At 59.3% G+C, this 23,591-nt stretch overlaps 10 protein-coding genes across 10 annotated transcripts; 3 read left to right on the top strand and 7 right to left on the bottom strand.

Annotated features, from left to right (window-relative positions):
- The first annotated feature begins 1,035 nt into the window (after nt 1-1,035).
- Nucleotides 1,036-3,061, top strand: BDV59DRAFT_31635 (PDK/BCKDK family protein kinase). Its single transcript, XM_073696180.1, has 3 exons — nt 1,036-1,463; nt 1,559-1,707; nt 1,772-3,061. Exons 1-3 carry the CDS (start codon nt 1,352-1,354, stop codon nt 2,768-2,770), a joined length of 1,260 nt encoding a protein of 419 aa, XP_073547808.1. The 5' UTR covers nt 1,036-1,351; the 3' UTR covers nt 2,771-3,061.
- A 441-nt stretch (nt 3,062-3,502) lies between these two features.
- On the bottom strand, nt 3,503-3,757 carry BDV59DRAFT_178313 (uncharacterized protein). The gene has a single exon (XM_073689753.1). It carries the CDS (start codon nt 3,669-3,671, stop codon nt 3,510-3,512), a length of 162 nt encoding a protein of 53 aa, XP_073547807.1. The 5' UTR covers nt 3,672-3,757; the 3' UTR covers nt 3,503-3,509.
- BDV59DRAFT_178310 (uncharacterized protein) lies at nt 3,737-4,606 on the bottom strand. Its single transcript, XM_073689752.1, has 3 exons — nt 4,320-4,606; nt 4,046-4,254; nt 3,737-3,989 (listed from the first exon to the last, which is right to left on the bottom strand). Exons 1-3 carry the CDS (start codon nt 4,577-4,579, stop codon nt 3,937-3,939), a joined length of 522 nt encoding a protein of 173 aa, XP_073547806.1. The 5' UTR covers nt 4,580-4,606; the 3' UTR covers nt 3,737-3,936.
- A 770-nt stretch (nt 4,607-5,376) lies between these two features.
- Nucleotides 5,377-7,729, bottom strand: BDV59DRAFT_31608 (SKN1/KRE6 family beta-glucan synthesis-associated protein). Its single transcript, XM_073696178.1, has 5 exons — nt 6,834-7,729; nt 6,678-6,779; nt 6,103-6,625; nt 5,552-6,029; nt 5,377-5,498 (listed from the first exon to the last, which is right to left on the bottom strand). Exons 1-5 carry the CDS (start codon nt 7,638-7,640, stop codon nt 5,447-5,449), a joined length of 1,962 nt encoding a protein of 653 aa, XP_073547805.1. The 5' UTR covers nt 7,641-7,729; the 3' UTR covers nt 5,377-5,446.
- A 735-nt stretch (nt 7,730-8,464) lies between these two features.
- Nucleotides 8,465-9,222, bottom strand: BDV59DRAFT_202028 (uncharacterized protein; the record flags this gene model as incomplete). Its single annotated transcript, XM_073693949.1, has 2 exons — nt 8,465-8,742; nt 8,820-9,222. The coding sequence occupies 2 exons, from the start codon at nt 9,220-9,222 to the stop codon at nt 8,465-8,467; spliced, it is 681 nt and encodes a 226-aa protein (XP_073547804.1).
- Nucleotides 9,223-9,379: 157 nt separating this feature from the next.
- On the bottom strand, nt 9,380-11,039 carry rpL3 (60S ribosomal protein uL3). Its single transcript, XM_073689751.1, has 6 exons — nt 10,982-11,039; nt 10,874-10,905; nt 10,727-10,784; nt 10,503-10,659; nt 9,758-10,431; nt 9,380-9,704 (listed from the first exon to the last, which is right to left on the bottom strand). Coding segments are annotated over exons 1-6 (1,179 nt in total). The 5' UTR covers nt 10,984-11,039; the 3' UTR covers nt 9,380-9,448.
- A 511-nt stretch (nt 11,040-11,550) lies between these two features.
- Nucleotides 11,551-14,962, bottom strand: cyc8 (putative transcriptional corepressor Cyc8). Its single transcript, XM_073696177.1, has 6 exons — nt 14,125-14,962; nt 13,983-14,065; nt 13,741-13,920; nt 13,589-13,681; nt 13,375-13,531; nt 11,551-13,313 (listed from the first exon to the last, which is right to left on the bottom strand). Exons 1-6 carry the CDS (start codon nt 14,501-14,503, stop codon nt 11,623-11,625), a joined length of 2,583 nt encoding a protein of 860 aa, XP_073547802.1. The 5' UTR covers nt 14,504-14,962; the 3' UTR covers nt 11,551-11,622.
- Nucleotides 14,963-15,598: 636 nt separating this feature from the next.
- On the top strand, nt 15,599-16,121 carry BDV59DRAFT_31525 (uncharacterized protein). The gene has a single exon (XM_073696175.1). The coding sequence runs from the start codon at nt 15,712-15,714 to the stop codon at nt 16,015-16,017; it is 306 nt and encodes a 101-aa protein (XP_073547801.1). The 5' UTR covers nt 15,599-15,711; the 3' UTR covers nt 16,018-16,121.
- Nucleotides 16,122-17,862: 1,741 nt separating this feature from the next.
- On the top strand, nt 17,863-18,967 carry BDV59DRAFT_202026 (uncharacterized protein; the record flags this gene model as incomplete). Its single annotated transcript, XM_073693948.1, has 2 exons — nt 17,863-18,411; nt 18,470-18,967. The coding sequence occupies 2 exons, from the start codon at nt 17,863-17,865 to the stop codon at nt 18,965-18,967; spliced, it is 1,047 nt and encodes a 348-aa protein (XP_073547800.1).
- A 551-nt stretch (nt 18,968-19,518) lies between these two features.
- Nucleotides 19,519-23,511, bottom strand: BDV59DRAFT_202025 (mRNA-binding protein RRP12; the record flags this gene model as incomplete). Its single annotated transcript, XM_073693947.1, has 3 exons — nt 19,519-21,378; nt 21,442-23,352; nt 23,449-23,511. The coding sequence occupies 3 exons, from the start codon at nt 23,509-23,511 to the stop codon at nt 19,519-19,521; spliced, it is 3,834 nt and encodes a 1,277-aa protein (XP_073547799.1).
- Between the last annotated feature and the right edge of the window lie 80 nt (nt 23,512-23,591).

The raw sequence follows: 23,591 nt of genomic DNA, 5'->3' as shown, positions 1-23,591 counted from the left end.
CCCCCCCCCCCCCCCCCCCGCCGGTGAACATGCACGAGGGGTTGACCATCCTTTTGGAAAAAGCAATACACGGTCCAGACAAATCATCAGCCCGACTCTGGTGGGCCGGGACAGCTGTCAGGCGCGTCTCCACTGACTGTCGTCGAGATTTATCCAGTAACTACCACGACGCCCCAAGAAAACATCCCGCCAGGACAAATGCCTAATTACGAAGCGATTCTTCTCCGGTTACTGGCGGGGACGTCCCGAGGCTAGTTCTTCTAGGCTTCTAGAAACCCGCCCGAATCCAGGAAATTATCCGGTGGCCCTGGGTAGATCATGTGAAGGTCTTGACCAGATCGAGTTGATGTGGTAGGGTGTTGTTGTGACTCGGTCAGACTTGTTGTACGGTTCTTATTATCGGTCTCTTATGATTGGGAGCGGTGAGGTCTGGCCATCCCCGTCGATCCTCCACTGGAGGTGGGTGTTATTGGCATAGGATGGATGTTGTCCCGATAATGACCCGGACGGGAGACGGGTATATATATATATATGTGGACAGTGTACGGACGAGGCTTGTAGAACAGAACTCGGCTGATTGATTGGCTGTCAAGAAGCTCCGAAGGAAGTCCTATGATTCGGCGGTCTCTTCCACGGTCTGAAAACACCTCGTCGGAAGAAGCCTCGAACGGTTTTCGGACGAAGGGGAAAGTCGGAGGCAGATTCACATTCTCCCGCATCGGCAGATGGACCAAGTGGGGGAGTCACCCTCTGGACAGGACTGATGCCGCGGGAGGAACGCCTCGGTGAAGAAGGAGATGGGAGTGTCTGCTGAGGCGAATCAGGCCATGCGTGTTTCTTTTTCCTGTCGGATATACATACTGCGTATCCTGAGCGAAAAGAATTGAAGTTCCTCGGTCAAGCACGGGATCAACCCCCCACACGTGACTCTCCGGGGGTTTCGAGTCTCCGCAACGAGTCATCGTCAGTCCTTCTTCTTCCCAGTCTCGACTCCTCACTTCTCTCCTCGTCCGCTCTTCTGCGTGCTCTCTTGATCCTCATGTCCTCTTGATCCTCTTCTCTTCTTCCTTCACTCCCGCCCTCCTCCCACCCCCCTAACCCCCTTCTCCCCCCGTTCCCACGCTATCGCCGTATCCGGAGCTTCTGGTTTCTCTCCGTAGCTCCGAGATCGCTAGTGAGCGGAATCAGACCTCGGTAGTCACAAGTCGGTCCTTCTACACACTTCACCAGCTCAGAACCAAGTCCTCGCACAATCACTTTCTTCGGACCGCCTCGTGTCAACTCGTTGGCCACATTGATCTGACCTATCGCCTTGAACTCGCAGGCCGCTGGGCCTGTATACTTTGACATCATGTGGAAGCCGTCGGAGCGGCTGATGGACACCATCAGACATTATGCCAGCTTCCCGGCCACCGGTGTCTCCCTCCGACAGATGGTCCAATTTGGAGACAGACCGTCAACGGGTATGTATCATCGTCCTTCCCGCGTATTCCATGCCGTCCCGTATACCACCGACTACGTTCAAGCCGCTGATCTCATGATCTCTTTCCCGATCCAGGGACCCTCTTCCGTGCCTCCCAATTTCTCTCTGAAGAGCTCCCCATCCGTTTGGCTCATCGCGTTCAGGACCTCGGGGAGCTTCCCGATGGGCTGAGTGAGATGCCCTCGATCAAAAAGGTGCAGGATTGGTATGCGCAGTCGTTTGAGGTATGACTCATCACTCTCCCACCCAGCCTTTCTTCTCCCGACTCCCATCTGACGGATACAAAAGGAAATCATCACTCTGCCACGGCCAACCCTCACACAGGAAGTAAAGGCCCGCTTGTTGCGCCCAGGGCGGGCCAACGGTGGCGCGTCCAAGATCCTGTCAGAAACCACCCAGAACCCCAGCATCAAGGAAGGCCAGTACCGGTCTTCGCCCAACTCTACATCCCACCACAATGGCAACGGGAAGGCCGCCGCCGCCGCCGCCCGAAGATACTTCGTCCCGTCCGACGATCAAGGTGACTGGCCCCCGGAACTGAACGACTACAACGAGCGCTTCGCGAAAACCCTCGGTCAAATCAAACGGCGGCACGACAGCGTCGTGACCACCGTGGCGCAAGGCATTCTCGAGTGGAAGCGGAAACGACAACGTCTGCAGATCGACTCCACCGTGCAGTCTTTCCTCGATCGGTTTTACATGTCCCGGATTGGTATACGAATGTTAATCGGACAACATATCGCGTTAACGGAGCAAACCCACGTTCGTCATCCCCACTACGTCGGCATCATCTGTACCCGAACGAATGTTCGGGAGGTGGCCCTGGAGGCCATCGAGAACGCGCGGTTCGTGTGCGAGGATTACTACGGTCTGTTCGAAGCGCCCAAGGTCCAGCTCGTCTGCAAGGACGACCTGAACTTCATGTACGTACCGGGACACCTGTCCCACATGCTCTTTGAGACGTTGAAGAACTCGCTCCGCGCGGTGGTCGAGACGCACGGCGCCGACAAGGATGCCTTCCCCGTCACCAAGGTCATCATCGCCGAAGGCAAAGAGGACATCACGATCAAGGTCTCTGACGAAGGCGGCGGCATCCCGCGGTCGGCCATCCCCCTGGTCTGGACGTACATGTACACGACCGTGGAGCAGACGCCCAATCTGGACCCGGACTTTGACAAGAGCGACTTCAAGGCGCCCATGGCCGGGTTTGGGTACGGATTGCCCATCAGTCGTCTGTACGCTCGGTACTTCGGTGGGGACTTGAAGTTAATTAGTATGGAAGGGTAAGTGATTTCCCGTGGCCCCGAACGATGAAACCTCGGGGGACTGACCAACCACCCAACCTTACAGATACGGCACCGACGTCTACCTTCATCTGAACCGTCTTTCCTCGAGCTCGGAACCCCTGCAATGACAATTACCAGTCATGAGGGATGGTCGCGTCCGGTTCTCTACTTCCCACCGACTTCACCCATTGTACTCGGAACCGGACCCACCGCCGTCCCGAGGATTGACGCCGATGAACATTCAAGCCGCGCGTGCGCGCATGCAAAACCGGGAAGTCTCTGAACGCAAGCAAGTCGGCGACGCAGAAAGCCGGCTCAACGCCGAGAGGCCGTGAAAGCCGGCCGGGAGGTGTCTTGCTTTTTTGCTTCTGCTATGGGGGAGGATATAAAAGCGACCGTTGGGTCGCTTCGGCTGGGGAACAGAAAAAGTGGCTCTCACTTTCGTTTTCTCGAGAATCCTGAGCGTAACGGACCTTTCAGTTCATTATTTGGTCTATATGATACCCATTGATCTTGTTCAGGATAAGCTGTGGAGAGGACGGTTGGATACGGTAGAGCCCGGCCATTGCTTTGATCTTATCGCTTATTGCTTTGTTTTTTTTCTCTCTCTCTTTTTTGCTGTATAGTAGATCACGGATTGGATAGTTACGGTATGACACGGCCTAGGAATGTACCTTCTACGATGGATCGATCGATTGGCAGTCCTTGATTTAGTATTCGTGACCTACACACACTAGAAGTCATGGGGAAAACCCCCCAAACGGAACCCCCGAATCCTCCCGCTCGGCACCACTCCACCTCCGCCGCCGCTCGCGCTCGCGGTGCTGCTGACTCCGCGACGCCGACCCGCGCGGTCTCCCGACGGGACTATGTCTCGATCGCTCGGGCGTCATGGATGCCATGCGTCGGGTGTGGTGAGCCCGCGACGCCGACGCCGACGCCGACGTCGGCGTGGTGGTCGACCCCGCCGCAGCCCCCGGCGAGTGCTGCGCTGACGACGTCCCCGGCGCGCTGCCGGACGGGGGGAAATGGTAGGGATCGGTGGGACGTCGCCAGCCGGCGTCGTCGGACTCGTGGACGTCGACGATCTTGCGCTGGACGGTGGTGGACGACGAAGGGTGCTGGATGGTGAAGCGGTCGGCGCGGATGGAGGCGGCCATGTCGGGGTCATCGGGGGCCATGAGTTTGGCGAGGAAGCGGCGGCGGGCTTGCGGGAGGGTCTATCGGGAGTCCGTTCTCAGTTACTCGGCTTGCTTGGGCTGGCTGAGGGGCATACCTCCTGCGCGGCGAGCGCCTGGATGGTGAGCAGTTCGCGGTCCATGAGCACGCACAGCGCGGCGTGGCGTTCCTCGCGGAGCCGGCTGCGGAGTCTCTTGTCGTGTTCGAGGGTGGTGTAGGCGGTTGTGTGGGGGCGCATCAGGCGTGGATGTTGTTGTTGCTGCTGCTGCTGCTGTTGGCGCTGTCGCTGGGCGTGGTATCCTTCGACTCGGGTTGGTGTTAGGAGCTTAGACTGTTGAGGAGAGGGAGTGCTGGCTGAGATGGAGACGTACGGAATCCCATCTGCTGCTGACGGCTCTGCGCGCTGGCGTCGTGATCCACCTCCATTGAATCGTCGGTGGTGGCGCCATCGTCGCTGTCGGTACTGATCACGATTGGGGTCTGGGGGGCTGGATGGCCTCGCTGCGGGATATTGGGGTGGAACATGGTTTGAGAACCCTGCCCGCAGGGTGTTGTGGATGGGGAGTGTACACGGTGAGGGTGGTGAGGCTGAAGAGGATGGAGAGACAGTCTGGATAAGATAAGGTGGCATGACGTAATCGGATTAGTCAGGATAGAGGGCGACTAACTGCATCGGGTAGTCGGAGTATGGGGTCTATCCGAGGCCATAACCAACAGGAACTGGGTGTCTAGATATGCTTAGTGGGATGGACTAATAGCCAATGGATCGAGCGTGCAGGAGTAGAACGTTGGTTGATTCTACTCCTACGGTATCGAGCCGACCTCGTCTCAATAACTATGTGCCTACCGCGCGCAGTTGACCAGGGACAGCATAAAGTATATAAACCCGTTCTACTTCAATTCCTCTACATCATCCGGTTCAGACGATACCAATATACTACCTAGAATGCACACAAGAACTTCATCCCATCATGAAGCTCACTACTTTCACCGTTGCTGTTACTATCGTCTCCCGCTCCTCTGTCGTGGCGGAAAACTGCACTCCAGGTCTCAACCACTGCGGCCGTACCCTCCTGGCAAAGGGTTCGTCGAAGCTAACGAGGAACAGGTTGGTAGGAGGTTGACAGGGTATTTTGTCATACACCATTGCTGTTAAGCGCTGAGTTACTGGCTCAATCCATACTTTATTAGAATACGGAGTACAAGGGTATGAGAATGGCAGGAATGATTAATGTCGACAAACAAACTACACAAGAATATAAAACAGGCAGAAAAGAAGAAAGAAAAATCACGGCAAATCTAGCATACACGAAAGAAATACCCGCATGCAAGTTCCGTACCAACCTGCCAGACACCTAACGCCAAAGCAGAATGCCGCTAAACGACTGCGGAGACTGCCGGGGCCCTGCTCGGCAAGGAATGCAGGGGGTCCCGGGGAGCATCTCATACCGGTGCGGTAGAAAGAATGACAAACAAGAGCGGCTCGGCTGCCGCGCATTCAACACTCATGCATGAAACTGTTCTTGGGCCACTCGTATCCCGTCGAATCCCTAGCCGATGTCAGTCACGTCGAAGCCCGCCGCGGCTGCGCAGCCCCACTCACCATGTCGTCTTGTTCGCGTTCTTGTACGCCTTGGGGTGTTTCGCGATATACTCGGTGGTCTCGAACCCCGGCGGGTCGCAGGTGACGCTCTCCTGGTCCGGGTCCTGGTAGATGCGGACATAGTCGAACCGCATGAAGCCCGGCATGTATTCGCGGATGGTGTCGTTGATGCCCGCGAAGCTGTGCGACATACCCAGGTTCATCACGATCGACATGGGCTCGCGCGGGATCATCCGCTGGCCGATGTTCCCGTTCGGACCGACCGCTCGGCCGTCCAGCGTCCACGTCTTGTCCGCGCCGACAAACCAGGTGACCTGGCCGGTGCTGCCGGGGCTGTATTCAAAGGAATACGTCTGGTAGGCGCTGCCGTTGTACCAGTCGTTGTTCAGGTTGGTCACACCGGAGATGGCCTGCTGGTAGGGACCCCCACGGTACGAATTCATCTCCGTGATGCGAGGGTCGTAGATGGCCGCGAAGTCTGGACCATCCCGGCGTTAGCAGAAGCGGTTTCCCCCCCCCACCCCTCCAGCAGGGACGAAATGGAAACTCACCGTAGTCAGGCATGTACCAGATATCGAACGGCGCCATCTGCAGACTCTGCGAGGCAGTGCCGATCGCCGCATTGGGGTTGTTGTTCAGCGCGCCGACGCTCGCTTCGATGGCGTCGATTTCCGGCGCGCCGCGAGACCGGCCGGGCGTCGGGTGATCTGCCCCGGGGCAGGAGCAGGCCGGGAGACGCATCCCGGGGAGCATGCTGATGCCGTCCGTCGAACTCTGGTTCGGGGTGATGCCGGCGTCGCAGATGTCGTCGTAGCTGTACGGCCACATGCCCTCCGTCGTTGCCGCGTAGCCCGGTCTTCCCAGGTTCCCCATGGCCCAGAAACCGGGCCAGAAGCCGGAGGCGTCGCCGGAGCCGGGCAGGGAGATACTGGCTTCGAGACGACCCCCCGTGAAGCAGAGTTTGTTCCAGCTCTGCAGCATGCCGGAACGGTAGTCCACGTCGTGATTCTTGAAGGCATCGAAGCGGATCTCCAGGACGCCGTCGCGCGTCGTGATGGCGTCGGGATCGTACCACTATGGCCGGTCAGTTGGGGGACTGGTAGACACTGGGGCTGGAGCCACTGACCTCGAGGTTCTGCGTCACACCATACCAGAGGTCAACGCCCTGGAAGTAGGGATCGTCGTCGTCGTAGAAGGAGCGTCCGGGGGTGCTGAACTCGTCCGAGAACTACCACCCAGTTAGCATGCTTCACAACAAACTAGTCTGTACCTTGCTACCCACCACCAGCTTCCACTCCTTCCCGTCGGCCGCCGTCTTCTGCAACGCATCCTTGGGGGTGTCCGGGTCGATCAGCCCCCTCCGGATATTGGACAGTAAGGGCCGATCGCCGACGTCCAGACAGAGGGTGTCACCCAGGTCACATTTCGGTCTCTGCTTGGCGAGGGTGTTTTTCACGGCTGAAATCACGGGATATCCGATGAACAGGGTCAAAAAGCCCAAGGTCAGCAGGATCAGGCCGCCAACGTTGATCAGGCCCCTCCGGTTCCAGATATCGCAGCGCTTGTCTCTGTCGCCGGCGTCCGGGTTGTGCAGGTAATCGTCCTTCTCGACATCCTCCGGGAACAGCAGCAGGCCGTCGGTGGGCATGATGTTAAACTTCTCGGAGACGGTCTGGGTGTTGACGTCGTTCTCCTCGCTGTCGATGCACGACGGCGCCTGCGAGTCATCACAATGCGTGTACCCGTAGCTACGGGTGTCGTAGCTGGGGGTCTCGGAGCTCCAGCTGGTCTGCCGCGACATCATGTACGGCGCGGTGGGGGAGTAGTCGTCGCGTGGCCGGTGCGGCGCCGGCGGGAGCAGGAACTCGGTCGACTCCTGCGGCTGCGACGAGGCGTACACGGTGTGCAGGCTCCCTGCGGACCGGGACTGGCGCACGACGCCGGCCCCGGGCGTCAACGCCCGGCCGATGGTGCTGAGACGGTGCGGCACCTGCAGATGGTGGTCAGAGGCCGTGTCACGCATCTGACGCATCGGGGGGCCCTCGCGGGCCTCGGACGGCTGGGAGGGATGGGAGGAGCCGTCCGCCATGGTGTGGTGTGTGTGTGTATAGGGGAGGGGGAGGAAAGGATGAAACCAGTACGGCAAGACAGACTCAGAGGGAAAATGCCATGGGGGTGTCGTGAGGGAGCGAGTGGTTGAGACAGACAGTAACGAGGTGGGAGATGGAAGAGGGAGAAGAGCAAGAGGGCAGGACAGTACAGGGAGATCAAAACACCCTGAGAATGGGACAGGGGCATGTCAATCCGACATTGTTTACGCTGTCGATGACATACATCCAGACTGACCCCGGGGGTTGTTCTACATCATGTATACGTACTGCGTAGTATCCAGGATCCTTCTTGTATACCACGGTGAGGTTGATATCAAGGACTATACACCAACACCCACACCCACCATCTTCTACTTCACGACTCCAACTAAACATCCAAAAAGACCCCTTCACCACGGCATGCCACAGGAATCCGGTTGCTGGAGGAAGCGAAGGGGAGAATCCTATAGAGGATCGACGCCGATCATTCCATCTGCCATTCCACGGCACTTTGCTCCTGCACCGCCGGCTGCATCCACATCCACCCTGACTCGATATCAAGGCCAATGCATTCCCTCCACCTCCAGCACCACCGTCTCCAGTCGCTACATTACAACGCACCAGGCCAGGCCACCTCGTCTGCGCACGAAGAACCTCCCCACCTGCAGGGAGATCTCCCATCCGGTCCCTCCAATCCGCCATTCCTCCCGCATTCTTCACCCAACCCTTGTGCCACGGTCCAGACCAGCACCCCCATCCCTTGCCTCCCGCCACGTCTGCCGTCTGCCATTCCAGAAATAGTCCGGATCGAAGAAGACACGAACTAACTCTCAATCGCCTTCGCCCGCAATCCAACCACCAACCCCCCCTTCCCATCCAACGCCAAAACATAGTACTGCACTCGACTCGGCCCAACCTCCACCCGGTACACCTTGACCTCCACGTCGGCCTCGTCGCCGGACGACGACGCCGCCGCGGCCGCGCGCACCGCCCGCAGCGCCGGAGCATACTGGTTCTTCGGGTCGAACGACGCCGGGGTGAGGGTCTCGATGGCGGAGGGAGGGAGGTCGGTGCTGGGGGAGATGAGACTGGAGAGGTGGGCTGTGGCAAGAAGAGATTAGCTTTGTAGTCTTCTAGGAAACTGAATGGAGTACGATGGGATGGTGCAGATAGCATACCCCCGTCGGGCCACACCCCCCGCGACGCGCCCTCCCACCGCAGACTCACGGGCTCGAACGGCTCGTCCGTCTCGGAGACGTAGTACCCGTCGACGGAGGTCAGCGACGGCGGTACGCGCACGTTCACGTGGACGGTCTCGGTGCGGACGGTCGACGAGCGACGAGCCTTTTCGGCGCGCGCGGCGTTCAGGTCGGCGTTGGCCTGGTCCAGGAAGGAGCTGTAGGCGTCGTCGGACATGGTGCGGGATGATGTGCGTGTTGCGTGTCCGGGACGAGATGGATGTTGTTGCGATGGGTGGAAGGGGAAATGAACGGAGGAAGAGAGGGCGGGGAAGGCAGGCTTGAGGGTGTTGGTCGTGGAAGCGATGCGACCAGCAATGACGCAATGCATGCGATTGAACATGGTCTCGGGGGTTGTGGATGGATAAGGGGAAAGGAAAAAAAAAAAAAAACTCTTGACTGATGGGAAAGAAGTGTCGAAGACGTCTGCCAAGACTATCTACCAGCTAGGTATGAATATAGGTATGTACCTAGGTACGAGAGTACACTACGACATCATATCCGGAAGTATCGCTTTTTATTGAAAGAGGTAATCATTTGCACTACACCAACCCACAGTCGTAAACACCTTAAGCAGAAGTAACCAGGTCCTTCTTGAGGGTACCCATGAAAGCGCGCTTCTCCTCGGGGGTCTGGAAGGCACCGTGACCGAACTTGGACGAGGTGTCGATCCACTTGAGCTCGACCTTCTCGGTGGCGCGGCGGTTGGTCTGGGGGTACAGGGTCTTGCGCAGGGTCATGACACGCTTCTTGACACCGGGGATGGAGCCCTTGAGCATGACATAGTCGTTCTTGACCTCACCGTAGTGGACGAAGCCACCCATACTGATCTCGTTAGCACCGTTGAATTAACACGCAAGGGAAAAAGGAAAACTCACGGAGTGATCTGCTTCTTGGAGATGTCAAACTCGGTGGAGGCGTTGCCCTCGTCGGTGCCCTTGCCGATGCGGAACACCTTGTGGTTGCACGAGGTCCGGTGGTGGTAACCCATCTGACCGGCACGGGCCACAGTCCACTGGACGTGGTTGGGGTGCCAGGCACCGATACAGGCGACCTTGCGCAGACCCTTGTGGGTCTTCCGGGGCAGCTTCTTGGTGCCCCAACGGCTGGTGACACCCTGGAAACCGTGACCCTTGGTGACGGCGATGACGTCGATCATCTCGTCCTTCTCGAAGATGGAGTCGATCTCAATGGGCTTCTCGAAGAGGTTGCGGGCGAAGTCGACCTTGTCGGCCACGGAGCCTCCGTTGACCTGGATCTCCATGAGGTGGGCCTTCTTCTGCTTCAGAGGCGTCTTGCGGATCTGGGTGTGCGCGAGCACACGCACGACCGTGCAGTACTTCTGGATGCGCTCCAGCTCGCGGCTGATCGCAGAGCCGTTCTCGTCCGCGTGCTTCTTGGCGTACTTGGTGAAGGCCTTCTTCTTGCTCTTGTACCAGTTCTTGTAGAACCGGCGCTTGACCTCGTCGCTCAGGTGCTCAGCCCAGACGGTGGTGAGCGAGCGGAGACCACGGGGAGTCTCGATGTAACCGACGACACCGACAGCGACAAGCTGGTAGGATCGTTAGTCAGGGGACCGGGAAATAAGAAATGAAGAAGAAAAAAATTTTTTTTTCCACATACAGGAGGAGTCTCAACAACGGTGACGGCCTCAACGATCTCCTTCTTGTGCATCTTGGCACCAGGTCTGTCCAGGTCACGGACAACAGTGGTCATACCGGCCTTGTAGCCCATGGAGGCAGTAAGGTGGACGGGCTTCTTGGGGTCATCCTTGGGGAAGCTGCGTCGCCAGTCAGTCTCGCACTTGGACACCAAAGACAAAAAAGAAAAAATTTCCGTCTACTGACCTCTTGACCTTTCCACGGTGTCTGGCGGCGCGCTTGCGCGGCAGGTAGGCAAGAGAGCCTGTCCAAAACCCATGTCAGTATACCACGCACACACACAATCCCATCCTTCGACGTTGAAGGGACGAAAGAAACAAAAGGTTGACGAACCGTGCCGAGGCGCTTCGTACTTCCGGTGACTCCTGGAAAACAAAAAAGATTAGCCATTCTGCGAGGGAAGCAACATCGGAGTCCGCTGGAGCAGCATTGGGGACCTACATCTTGACCCTGTTGTCGTTAGTCGTTGAGGTGGTGAGTGAGAGTGTCTATCTCCAGGATTTGCCGGAGGTTGTATTTTGCACGCTTAACGAGTGTGGGCTGCCCTTAGCGAATTGCCGTTTCGGGTTAAGCGACCCCACCGGCCTCAGGCTTCAACCCGCCCGGTCACGTGTATGGTGCCTCAGGCCACTTCTCGTAAGCCACTTCTCGTAAGCACCACATCAAAAAGCCGGTCAAGTATACGACTGGTTATGCCTACAAGATGAAGTAGTGGACAAATACCATTCAATCAAGGAACAGAGGGGTTATCGCAAACTAATCCACATAACACAACCAATACAAGAATAATCGTGATAAATAGATACACAAAAAAAAAAAACCCCGAGCCTCCCCAGTTTGCCGACCGGAATCGTACAATACACATTCAGCTGCAAAGCAACTCGCCATCAACCACCACACAGAAAGGGGAGTAGGTGAAAACGAAATGGAGAAGGGATGAAACAAAAAGGTGATCGAGAGCTAAAAGATGAAAAAAAAAAAAAAAAATAAAGAAGATAAGAAAAAGAATAGGGGATAAACGAAAGACTTGAACCGTCTCGCCATGTCCCATCGGCACGTCTTACAATGTCTATACCACACCACTATGCGGAAGGTTCCTGCTTCTGTGGCGTCTGACTGTTCCCATTCAAACCACCATTGCTACCACTGGCCGACGGGCTGCCCTTGGCCGCCGGAGCCCTCTTCTCGTCCTCCCCGTCATCGTCATAATTCTCATCCACGTCCATCTTGCGAGCAGCCGGCTCATGGGCCGGGGTCTGGTCGCCCGCACGGGGGGGTTCCTCCTTCACAGGAGCCTGAGCCGATGGGGGTCCCGACGGCGGTCCGTTGGAAGGAGCGACCGGGCTCTCAGCCATCGGAGGAAGACTGGAACCCGAGGCATGCGGAGGCATGCTCTGGATGGACGGGAGGGTGGGCGGATGGTGAGCAGCCTCAGAGGGGTGATACGGTTCGTCGGAGCGACGCGGTTCCTCGCGCCGGGCCTCGGACGAGTTGCGGCGCTGCATCTCTCCGGGGGACGGCATGCGATTCGGAGGGGTGACGCGACGGGGCATCTGCTCATCCAGGCGCGCACGGCTCTCCTCATTGGCGATCTTCTTCGCCGGTCCCGCCTCGGCTTCCCACTCGCGGCCGCGCTTCATCGCGGATCCCGGGCGATCCTCCCGCTCGCGGGCTGCGGCCTCGGCGGCCGCAATGGCCGAAGTGGGAGGCGGAGCGCCGCCAGCGATCCCCGTACTCGGACCATGATGGAACTGCTGATGCGGATAGGTCGAGCCCGGCGACGAGGGTCGCTCATCACGGATCGGCCGGATTTCGGTGGGCGGAGTGAACGGACGGTGGTAGGACGGAATCGGGCCCGCAGAGTTGGGAGCTCCGTTAGGGGGAGCGGGACCACCGGCGGGGGGCCCGGCGGGAGCGGGAGGCAGTGCGCCACGAGTAGCAGAGCTAAATGCAGCGGCCCCGCTTTGCGACCGATCATGGGAAGGCGCGGGAGGGTTGGCGAGTTGAGGAAGCGCATGGGGTGGCGGGTAGGCTCCGGGTCCAGGAAGCACGGCGGACTTGGGGGAGCGGGCCCCGGGCTGAGCCCGGACGACCTCCGGGAAGGCTCTCCCCGGCTCTTGTCGGGGGCTCGGTTGTTGGATAGCAGCGGGGCGAGCAGGATCCCGCGGGTCATAGCCGTTGGGGCCCTGCGCTTGGGCCTGGGCCTGGACCTGAGACTGGAGCTCGTTGATGCCACGGTTCCAATCCGCGATCTGCCGGGGGGGTGCCGGGGGCTGAGGCGGCGGTCCTCCCGTGGGCGCGGGCGCTCCCCACTGAGGAGCGGGAGGCCCTCCAACGCCCGGAGCCTGGTAGGCCTGGGGGTGAACGTCCTGCGGCTGAGGCGCGGGCCCATTGTTCTGGTTGGATCCCGACAGTTGGCTCTGGAGCAGCTGCAAGCGGGCCTTGATGTGGACATTGGTGGGGTCCAGGTCGGCCGCGCGACCGTAGGCATCCAAGGCATCGGCGATCTGGTTGTTGCAGGATTCGTACAGGGTTCCCAGATCGTACCAAACCTCGGAGATGTATGGGTTCAGGCGAATCGCGCGAGAGTAGGCGTCCAGAGCGTCGCGGTACTGGTTGATCTGGTAGTAGAGCACACCGATCGAACACCAGAAAGTGGGGTTCCGTCCATCGCGGTAGACGGCCTGCTGGTAAGCCTCGTATGCCTTGGGGTACTTGGCTTGGGACATGTAGCAGCGACCCAGGAGATACCAGCTTTGGGCATCAGTATTGTCTGGTGGGGATGGGTTAGAGGACGGTTCCAGGGGAATCCTAGACGGGGAGGGGTGACATACCGGCACTGACGGACTTTTCGAGATACTCGATGGCCTTCTCTTGGCTGGCGTAACTGTTGCTCTGCTGGTGGTACAACCAACCCAGCTGCTGCAAGACCTTGGCATGGTTGGGGTCACGGTCGAGAACACGGCGGTAGGCGGCTTGAGCAGATTCAAACTACGATCATGTTAATCTTGATACGGAGCGACGTGATAGGGGTGGATTGTTCCTTACGTCCTTCTGCTGTTCATGAACATGGCCGATCTGGAACCAGATGTCCTCTTCCGTGAGAGGGCGGGGCGGATCGGTGACGATATACTTGAAGCACTTTTGGGGGGGTCAGTATAGGGTCGCCAAGCGGACTACACAGTAGGGGTTTCGCATACCTCGAGGCTCTGGTTGAACTTTTGTTGCTGTTTGTAGATGATTCCCAATCGGAAATAGATTTCGTTGGCCTTTTCAAAATCGGGGGCCATGCGCATGACCTGCGAGAAGGCCTCCTCGGCGTGATCCAGCGAGCCGTAGCGATCGTAGAGGATACCGATTCCGTACCACAGCTTGGGCTCCTAGGGGGGGAAAAAAAAAAGGCAGGTTAGACGCGTTGACGCGTGAGGGGGTGATTACTCACCTTGGGGTCGCGGAGGTGATAGAGGGCCTGCTGGTAGGAGGTATAGGCTTCCTGCAGGTTGTCCATCATGAGGTGGCAGTGACCTGGAGAGGTAACGTTAGTTGGGGGGCCGGTCTGACGGAGGGAACATGGGACAACGTACCGAGGCTGCCCCAGGTCTCACCACTGGTGGGGTCGAGTTTGAGGATATTCTGGAGATACTCGATGGCCTTGGGGAATTGTTCCTTGGTGCGCAGGATGCAAGAGATGGCATTCATGGCGGGAATGGACCACTGGTTGTGTCGCAAGGCCTGTTCGTAGGCGTTCATGGCGCCGTCGAGATCGCCGAGGAGCTCGGTCAGGCTGCCGATTTGCAGCCAGACTTGCTCGTTGAGGGCGGCGATCTTCTGGGCGGTACTGAGGGGAGGGCCCTTCTGGCCGGGGGGTTGCAAAGGCAAGTGGCCGTTGACTTGCGGGTGGGCGGCGATGTGACCATGGTGAGGGGTCACGGCGCCCGTGGGTGAGGGCTGCGTATGAGACATGATGGCAGGCAACGGGACCAGTGGACTGGCAACGGAGGAGGGGTTGTGTCCAGAGGTGATCGGATGACGTCGATTGGCGAGATGGTTGGGGGCCGTGTCGCTGGGAAAAGCGCACCACTACCGTATCCGGGGATTTCGGATAAGGCGGACGGAGACTGGCGGACTCCACGTGATGAGCGTGTTCGCCAGCCAGACGATGGGGAGGAGAGCCTCCAGCAATGGATGGATGCGGAGGGAGAGGTGAAGCGAAGGGAACGGAATGGACACCTCGGGATGTAGGCACGTCTCCGAGAAAGGGATAGTGGCAGAGGGAAAGGTAAGGGAGGGAGAAGAGAGAATTGAGAGAAGGGAGAAGGGTCGAGGAGGGAGAGGAAGACAGTACGAGAGGGAGAAGGCCGGCAAGCGAGGCGAAAGGGAAGAAAGAGAGAGGAGAAGAGGAGAGGAAGAGAGGAGGAGGAAGAAGAGGAAGAAGAGAAGAGGAGGAAAGGTCGAGGGGCTGGTGGTAAGAGGGTGAATTCGCCAAGAGCCGCTAGTGGTTGTGCAGCTCTCGAGCAGTCAGCAAGAAATGGAATTAAAAAATTAGAAAATTAAAAAATAAATTCAGGGAAAAAAAAATCCCACAACGCGGAAGAAGACAGCTCCAGGAACGGCTAGTGGGTGGGGCGGATGTTTCTCCGCACGATATCCTAGGATATTAATCAGGTAGAATGGACGGATAAATATTATTATGATAAAATGAACGATGAGATAAAATCGAATGATCATTATTATACGATCAAAATAAATAGCGATAGAAATGGATATATTTTTTTTTGGGGGGGGGGCAACTTAGGATACAAGATATTATTGTGGGTGGATGGGGCCGTCTAAGCTCCCGGCAGAAGGAGCGCATGAGGCGGTCTCCACCCGAACCCCCTTCCAAGCCGGTGCCGGACAATTGACTAGTGTCATGCCTGCATTATGGAGTCCGCGTCCCCCAAATGTTAACTCTGTTGCCCGGTGGCCCGCTGACTCATCTCGCCGTCGGACGATCTTGATACATCACTTGGCCGATCGCTACCTGTCAATCCCCTTGATCTCGGACGGAGGGTACGGAGTTGACTAGCTGGGTCGGTCCTGCGAATTCGTCCGGCGTAGTATATACCTAATCTCTCCTTACCAGTTCGTCTTCTTGCATACTCCACCCTGTGCCCTCATTTACCACGCACATGCCACACGGCTCTACCCTCCCTACCGTACCCTATCCGATCCCTTGCATCCGGATTCCTTTGCTCCAGATTCCTTGCACGTTGACTGTTGGATCTTATTATTATTATTATTTTGTATTTATTATGATTATTATGTATTTATTAATATTATTGTTATTTACCGACCCTACCTACATCGATCACCCTGGTCCCAGACCAATCAGGATCCCGCGGAATGTCCCAAGTCCTCATTTCTCCCTCGAATCAACTCCCGAATCAACGACCCCCAGAGGTCAACTCAGGTGCTGGTGCAATCCGCCATGTTGACAGGTTGACAGCCCTCGTCCGCCACCCGCGCCATTCCATGCACGCGTCTGCAAGGTTTCGCATTTAACTCCTGCTATGAGAACAGGAGGCTATTGACCCATCGGAGGAGAATTTCCCCTCTGATGGCCGGTGTTGAGACACAACTGGCAAACTTTCCGCGCCACACCCAGTGGCCGACACATCATCGCGCCATCCTGCAGGTTGCTGTATGGAAACCCGCCTGCATACAGGAACACGCGCACAGAAAAAGAAACGAAAGCAAAAACAAATCCATGTCCAGGAGAGCAGAAGGTGTCACCCCGATCATATTCCCAACGATCACAGGCAACCCGGAGTTACACAACGCATGCAGTCCACCCTTGGACGCTGCAATCTAGGGGTTGCCCGGTGTCTCGTAAGAATATCCATGGCGATCACCCGAAAACAAACATGGGTCCAGCCGTACGACCGAGATGGTCATGGATCTTGGGTCTTGAGCCTCGGTCTCGATATCGCCGTCTGGTGGTGGGAGGGTCAATTCTAACCACCGGTCGGGTTGTCTGTCACGAGCCGGGTAGATTAATGGCGCTCACCATCTGTCATACTAGGGTAGGGGATCGGTAGGTAAGTCCTGTGTCGGAGGCCCAGGATAACGGTATTGGATATATATCATATGGGGTGATCCAACATCATCATTCACTATTCTATCCATCTCATCCCCAGTAATTTGATGTTTAGAGTACTCCTCCCACTCAGTACAAGATCCATATCATCCGAGGACCGAGCAGGCCTCGTCATCCCGTCCACGGAGGCAACCGCCAAGGGGGATCGTGAATATCACGACTTGGGGCATCTCGGCGACTGACCAGTTGGGAGATAACGGATAGAGCCGATGGATGCCATGAAGGGATTTCATCCGATCCCTCGCTGGGCGGGCTGGGCAGTAGGGCTGATACGGTGACTCAGCAGGGCCACGCTAACCCAGAGCGACATGCCAAGCCGCCCATCGGCCCCGGCAGCCAATGAGACCACAGAACAGGTCCCCGACGGGACTGGGCGTCTTGGCATCCGTAACAGGAAGGCACGTCTCCCTCCAGCGTTGTCTTTCATCATCCCCTTTCGTCGTCGTCTTCTTCTTCCCTTCGACCTCAACTTCATCTCAACCTCGACGGTGAACAGCTCCTGGCTATCAGCTCCCCCCTCCATCCGTCATCCCCCACCCCAATCCCTCCGTGGACGGCTGGTCACGCCCGTGAAACTCTCGTCCGCATGCCAAGGGCTCGGCCGCTGGGCGTCTTGGCAGCCCCGGCAGGAGACAAAGACTGAACGCCTCGCCCTCCGCTGCACGACAAGACCTCTCTTTTCCTCTGCTTTTCTTGTCCCAGTCTTGGGTCTTCCGCTCTCTTCCTCCTCTCTGCTCCATGGCGGGCTTATAAGCTCCCTCCTCCCTCCTCCCTCGTCCTCTCGTCATCCTCTCTCCTCTTCCTCCGTCCCCTCCGTCCCCTCCCTGAGCCCTGTGCCGGCTGATCTCCCTCTCTCCCACTCCGGCTCTTCTCTCCTCTTTCTCCTTCTATCACTGATAGAAGTAATAGAGGTATCGACTACATTCATCACACCACAACACCTTCCCTCCCTCAAGGATCTCCCCTCCCCCCCAAAGTTGAATGATCGACCGCTGTTCCATGCCCCTTGCGCATCAAGCCATGCGGTGATCGTGCCCTGGTCGTTCAGTGTACGTCTCTGTACCACCTTGTGTCTTTGTGCGTCTGCCTTCCGGCGCACCTGGGAAGGGGGTGACTGTCCCTGTTCTCTCCACCGTCTCTTTCATCCTTCTCTCTCCTTCTCCTCGTCTGCCCGTCGCCCATCATGAGGCTCCCGGAGATGTCTCATTCCCCCGCCTACTATCAGGACCACCACCCTCACACCGTGGCCGCCGCCGCCGCCGCTGCCGCCTCTCTTCCAGAACCCACTCCGGCAGCGGCTCCTCCGGGGTCCGTCTCGTCCCGTCCCTCGTCCAGGGACGACGCCCCAACCAATCCATATGCGTCCTCCCACCCCTGGGACGCTTCCGGCTCCCGGCATTCCCACCAGCATTCCCCATCGGTGGATAATTACCCGGCCCATTCCCGCGCCCCCGGGGATTCCATCTACTCCGATCCTGAGCCGGCCGCCGTAGCGCCCCCCACGTTCGTCTCCTCTGCCTACCTGGATCATGCTCCCGTGTTGACCCCGGTTCCTCACAGCGCCGGCGCCATGCGCAAAGAAGAGCGCACTCGGGGAAGCTGGACCGATCGTTCGTCGTACATGTCGTCCGGCGACCATCACCATGCGCACAGTGTCAGTCGGGCGCAGAAACGTCCGGCGCAAGACGAGGACCCGTTCCCCGATGACAGTCAAGACGCCCTCCTGATGCTCGTGAGTTTCGCTGCGTGGGCCCCATCCCGTTGCGCCGCTAACCCGCCCTCCTCCCCAGTTCCGACTCTCCCTCCCCGTCCCTCTGTACTCCCTTTGCACCGCGCTTTATACCGTCTTCGGCTTGCTGTTCGTGCTCCTCGTCTCTCCGCTCCGCCTCTGCTCCTGCATCCCATACTTGCGCAAGACATCCTTCCGCGCCCAGCTCTGTGATCTCCTGGTGCCGCAACTGCACTACCACGAGCGACTCGTGCGCCTGCGACGGCCCTATCGGTCCTCGTCCACCCAGTCGATCTATAATGGCGCCGACGACGACTCGGACTCCGATCCCACGCGGTATTTCTCGATGGGCGGACTGGTCATGGTCCTTTTATGCTCGTTCCTGCTCTCGCTGGCCTTTCTCCTCCTGGCCTGGACGGCCGCCGCCTTCTGGATTTTCGCCATGATGCTGGGGAACCCCGATGGGACGGAGCGTCGCGATGACGGTCGCGCCGCGGTGCTCGGCGTGTGCAAATGGTGGCAGCTGTGGCTGGGGAAGGCGCGCAAGACGCCTCGCTAAGGCGGCTCGTGAATTACTTTTAGCGTGAAATTGCTTTGATGCCGACATGATACCAATGGTTGGGATATGTGGAATGACGTTTGTCCGTTTTTGATTCTTTGTATAGGAGTTGGGTTCGGTCACCGGCGCGGGGAGTCGGGAATATTTAATCGTCAGTGCATGAGGCATGGATCCGAATAGTGTACTGTACTTGAAAGAATTGATACCCTAATTGCTGCGTTGCTTTTTCTTAGCTTCAAATTAGCTTTGGATCTATCATCGATCATCGGCATACGTACTCCGTAGATAGTACATGTTCGGCCCTTCTCTCCGTCCAACGGGTCCCTCATGGGAGAAGTATATACTCAAAACATCGACGAAGTAATCAATTCCTCTATGGTTCCCTAACATTGATGCAGAAAGACTGAACGAGCATGAACTCGAGGGTATGGACATAGATCAAGGAAACCAAAGTCATCATCAGGTCGTCATTCATCCTTTTGATATGACCCGAACCATGCAACTCGACACGAAGAAAAAAAGAAACCAAATCACTCGCTTTTTTTATGCCCCTACCTCCGTCGCATCCCTCCCCGACCACCCCGAACGTTCACGTTCTTCCGCTTCTGAATCCGGCTTCCACCGCTCGGCCCACGCGTCTTGGGCGCCCCCAGACCCCTCCGGCCATTGTTCGCCCGCTTCGCCGCCGCCGCCGCCGCCATGGCCGCATTCTCGCCCTCGTCGTCCACGTCCATGTCATCGTCCGCGGCGCCGCCCTTCTTCTTCTGCGCCTGCGCCATCTTGAGCTTGCCGCGCTGGCCGCGCCGCACCGCGTCCGGCCCGCTGACCGCCGCGACGTACGCGTTGACGCCACTGCCGCTGCCGCCCTCGCCCTCCTCACCCATGGCTACGTCGTCTTCGTCGTTGTCGCCGCCGAAGACCAGCCGGCCGTCCGCGTCGACCTTGGCGGCCCGCTGCTTGCGCCGCGACCCCGGCCCCGTGTTGAGGAACCGCACGCTCGGCTTCGTCGTCGAGATGTTGGCCAGCGCCCGCGGCGCCAGCAGATCCAGCGGGTTGTCTTCCGGCGACAGCTCGCGGATGTACTGCTCGCTCTGCTGGCCGGCCGCGCGGCCGGTCTTGCGCGGGCCGCCGGCGGCCTTGCGGCTCTGTGTGCGGCCCTGCTCGTCAACGTCGATCTCGCTGGCGTCGTCGTCCAGGTCCGAGTCCGACAGGTCCGAGTCGTAGACGGCGCGGTCGAAGGCGTTGCTGCTGGTAGCCTTGCCGGGCTTGTTGCCGCCATCGGCATCTTCGTCGTTATCGTCGTCAGCGTCGGCAGCCGCCGCCTCGCCGGCCTTCTTCTTCTTGCGGCGCTCACGCTGCTTGCGGATGTTCACGACGAGCTTGCGGTCAGCGTCGCCGACGAGGGCCTCGAGGGCGGCGGCGCCGAAGCGGCGGATCAGCCGGTCCAGGATGCCCTTCACCTTGGTGCGGAGGCGGCCCTTGTGCTCCTTGCTCCAGACCATGAGGTGGGGCACGAGCGGGTCGAGGCGGGCGCGGAGCAGGTCGTCCGGGAGCACGACGACGGCGACCTTGACGAAGCCGAGGACGGCGCGGACGATCTCGCGGTTGTTGCTGGTGAGGAAGAGCTCGACGGTCTGGACGAGGTCGGCGCGCACGCCGGGGGCGAGCCGCGCGTGGAAGTCGAAGAACAGCCGCGACAGGGCGGTCACGGACGCGGCGACCATGTGCGGCGAGCTGCCGGCCAGGCCGGCCGAGGCCATCGTGAAGAACTCGTCGAGCGTGGCGGGCGCGTCGGGCGCGTCGTCCGGCATATGCGGCACCAGCGCGTTGCGGATCACCGTGCCGGGCGGGTTGCGGGCCGGGTCGGTCGTGCGCTGCGCGAGCTGGATGAGCAGCTCGAACGACGCCGTGCGCGCCTTCTCGTTGCTCTCCTTGCAGCCCAGCACCACCTCCGAGAGCACCGCCGGGATGAAATGCAGGTCCGTCGTCGGCAGGTGCGTGACGATCTCCGCCATCGCGAGCATGCGGTCGCGCCGCGCCGACGCCGGCGTCTGGTCCGCCGTCGAGAGGATGAGCGTCTGCAGCTCAGCGCTGCGTTCGCAGAGCGCCGCCCGGCCCGTCTCTGTCGTCGCCAGTCGCGGCAGCAGCTTGTACGCCTTCTTGATCAGCTGCTGGTCGGTCGTCGTGCCGTGGAGCACCGCCGACGCGATCGCGAAGAGCTGCGCGAAGCTGCTTCGCGGCAGGTAGATCGACATCGCGATCACCAGGTCGATCAGCGTGTGCGACGTCGGCGGCATCTTGTCGCCGCCCGATCCGCCTTGCTGGGGCGTCTGCTTCGCCGCCGCTTCCCGCTCGGACACCATGGACGACTCGAGCATGGAGGTGACTCGGGTGAAGGTCTCGTTGAGTTCCTGGGTAGTAGTTTGTCAGCATTGCACGCATATAGACGTCTGAAAAGGGGGAGGGGGACGAACCTTCTCCGGCGTAATGCTCAAGTAGGCGTTGATGCACTGAAGGATGTAGCCCCGGTAGTGGGGAAGCGTCTGGCTGTAGACGTTGAACAGCACCGCCAGCAGGTTACTGGCGAAACCGGCCAGGTGGGCGATGTTGGCGGCGGCGGCGGCCTTGGTGATGCGGCGCTGGAGGATCAGGTCGTCCTGGTCGGCCTCGACGGACAGGATGGCCTGGTTGGACTCGACCAGGTTCTGGAGGGCACGGCAGATGTCGACGCGCAGGTCGGTCTGCTTGTAGAGCACGTTGGAGAGCAGCTCGGCGAAGGACTGGTCGAAGGCGTCGACCAGGTCCAGCGGCAGCTCACAGTAGCCCGGGAGGATGGCCCAGGTCTGCTGCACGAGGGTCTCGAAGATCTTCACCTCGACGGTCTTCTCGGCGGAGCTGAAGGCCATGACCTTCTGGTAGAGCATCTCGCTCAGGGGCACGAACTCGGCGCGGAAGTGCGCCAGGTTGGTGTTGGTGACGTGGTCGCGCAGCACAGGGAGGAACCACACGCGGCCGGGCTGGCCCGGTTTCTGCTCGACCAGGTTCAGCGGCAGGATCGCCAGCACGGCGGCGGGGCCCATGGCCTCGACGGCGCTGCCCAGGACGGCGTCCGCCTCCTTCTTCCCGTGGAAGGACTCGTTGGTGCGGAGCTCGCCCACGGTGCGGACGATGTCATCCAGGAACGGGCTGGACCGCCACTTGAAGCTGTCGAACAGCGCGGAGCACACGTTGAAGACCTCGGCCCACGCCACCTGGTACTTGACCGACAGCAGGTCGGTGGCCGCGCGGGCCAGCTTCTCAAGCGTCTTCTCATCATACACCGAGGGCTCGACGATGACGCTGGGGGGGATGCAGTTGGCGAGGAACGAGATCAGACACTCGGACGCGGACACGCGAATGTTGACGGACGGCGACGCCAGGAAGCCGGAGATGAGGTGGAACAGCGCGGGGAGCTTCTCGAAGGTGTCCTCCGGGGCGATCTGCGCGGACACGTCGTAGCCGCGGGACAGGACGGCGATCCACGGCGGGAGCAGCTGCGAGTCGTTCTGGGCGGGCTTCAGCTCGGCGATGGCGTCCAGCAGCCGCGGCAGCTTGGACGACGACACCTCGTCGGCCATGCTGGAGAAGATGACCTCAAAGACCTCGAAGGCGCCCATGGTGATGTACTCGTTGGTCGAGCGGGAGGCCGTCATCAACAGCTCGCACAGCGGCTCGATCTTCTTGCTCGGCCAGCCGCCCGAGGCGGTAGCGACGGTCTTGACCAGCTGCAGGGAGTGGATCACGAGAGGGTCCGGGTTGTCGCGGTGGTTGGGGTCGTGGCGCCCGCGACGGTGTTTGGTCGCGGCGGCGATGCTGTCACTCAGCGTGCGCAGGGCGCTCTCTGCGCACATGTCCGCGGCCGGATGATCGATCGACGGGCTCGGCGGGGGGCTCTGGAGGACCTTGACCAGAGCCTCCTGGGCCCTCTTGCGCACCTTGGGACGGTGGTCCACAGACAGGCTGAGCAGACCGGCCGTGGCCCGCCGCGGGCTGATCTGCGTGTGTGGGAGGTTCCAGGCTGCGGCATCTTGGGCGATGAGCAGCGATTCGAGACAGCCGATGGATGGTCTGAGCAGCGGCGCTTCAACCTCGGGGAGCGACAGCGCGGGGGCCAGACCAGTGAGGATCTGCGAGAACTTGGAGCGGAGGATCGGGGCAGGGACGAATCCGGTGGTAATGTCGAGCAGATAGACGACGGAGGTGGCCAGGTCCTTATTCACGATGCCCTGGTCGGCGGACAGCGACTGGGACAAGAGCGCGAGGAGGGCGGCAAAATAGGCCGTGGCCGAAAAGTCGGCATTTTGATCGCGAAGAGTGTCTTCAACGGCAGAGAGAACCACAGCAGTCTACAATCGAAGCGTAGTCAGTTATTGTTTGGGGTGGGGGGGGGGGGGGGGGGAGAGGAATATGGGGGAGATGAGGAATGTGGGAGGTGGACATACATGGTGCTGATTCTGCAGTTTGGGCGACTTGATCTTCTCCAACTTCTCCGCCAGGGTCGCCATGATGGAGATCGACCGGAGGAAGAGATAGTTAGGAGGTAAGAGGAAGCGAGAAGAGGACGAGAGAAGAGGTGAAGAAGATG

This window comes from Aspergillus ambiguus (genome assembly GCF_047715705.1).
Source record: "Aspergillus ambiguus strain CBS 117.58 unplaced genomic scaffold BDV59scaffold_16, whole genome shotgun sequence".
Lineage (NCBI taxonomy): Eukaryota > Fungi > Ascomycota > Eurotiomycetes > Eurotiales > Aspergillaceae > Aspergillus > Aspergillus ambiguus.
The sequence above is the reverse complement of the archived record's forward strand: the minus strand, read 5'-3'. Positions and strand labels throughout refer to the sequence as shown.

What these genes read in the sequence shown, in the direction of transcription:
- BDV59DRAFT_31635 (XM_073696180.1), top strand. Translation starts at nt 1,352, where the DNA reads ATGTGGAAGCCGTCGGAGCGGCTGATGGACACCATCAGACATTATGCC. An exon ending in TGGAGACAGACCGTCAACGG is followed by an intron (nt 1,464 to 1,558) that starts GTATGTATCATC and finishes TTCCCGATCCAG; the next exon opens with GGACCCTCTTCCGTGCCTCC. An exon ending in GGTATGCGCAGTCGTTTGAG is followed by an intron (nt 1,708 to 1,771) that starts GTATGACTCATC and finishes CGGATACAAAAG; the next exon opens with GAAATCATCACTCTGCCACG.
- BDV59DRAFT_178313 (XM_073689753.1), bottom strand. Translation starts at nt 3,671, where the DNA reads ATGGCATCCATGACGCCCGAGCGATCGAGACATAGTCCCGTCGGGAGA.
- BDV59DRAFT_178310 (XM_073689752.1), bottom strand. Translation starts at nt 4,579, where the DNA reads ATGCCACCTTATCTTATCCAGACTGTCTCTCCATCCTCTTCAGCCTCA. An exon ending in TCAGCAGCAGATGGGATTCC is followed by an intron (nt 4,255 to 4,319) that starts GTACGTCTCCAT and finishes CACCAACCCGAG; the next exon opens with TCGAAGGATACCACGCCCAG. An exon ending in AGGCGCTCGCCGCGCAGGAG is followed by an intron (nt 3,990 to 4,045) that starts GTATGCCCCTCA and finishes GACTCCCGATAG; the next exon opens with ACCCTCCCGCAAGCCCGCCG.
- BDV59DRAFT_31608 (XM_073696178.1), bottom strand. Translation starts at nt 7,640, where the DNA reads ATGGCGGACGGCTCCTCCCATCCCTCCCAGCCGTCCGAGGCCCGCGAG. An exon ending in GGAAGGAGTGGAAGCTGGTG is followed by an intron (nt 6,780 to 6,833) that starts GTGGGTAGCAAG and finishes ACTGGGTGGTAG; the next exon opens with TTCTCGGACGAGTTCAGCAC. An exon ending in GTGTGACGCAGAACCTCGAG is followed by an intron (nt 6,626 to 6,677) that starts GTCAGTGGCTCC and finishes GACCGGCCATAG; the next exon opens with TGGTACGATCCCGACGCCAT.
- rpL3 (XM_073689751.1), bottom strand. An exon ending in CACCGTGGAAAGGTCAAGAG is followed by an intron (nt 10,660 to 10,726) that starts GTCAGTAGACGG and finishes CTGGCGACGCAG; the next exon opens with CTTCCCCAAGGATGACCCCA. An exon ending in CCGTTGTTGAGACTCCTCCT is followed by an intron (nt 10,432 to 10,502) that starts GTATGTGGAAAA and finishes CGATCCTACCAG; the next exon opens with CTTGTCGCTGTCGGTGTCGT.
- cyc8 (XM_073696177.1), bottom strand. Translation starts at nt 14,503, where the DNA reads ATGTCTCATACGCAGCCCTCACCCACGGGCGCCGTGACCCCTCACCAT. An exon ending in TGAGACCTGGGGCAGCCTCG is followed by an intron (nt 14,066 to 14,124) that starts GTACGTTGTCCC and finishes TTACCTCTCCAG; the next exon opens with GTCACTGCCACCTCATGATG. An exon ending in ATCACCTCCGCGACCCCAAG is followed by an intron (nt 13,921 to 13,982) that starts GTGAGTAATCAC and finishes TTCCCCCCCTAG; the next exon opens with GAGCCCAAGCTGTGGTACGG.
- BDV59DRAFT_31525 (XM_073696175.1), top strand. Translation starts at nt 15,712, where the DNA reads ATGCCACACGGCTCTACCCTCCCTACCGTACCCTATCCGATCCCTTGC.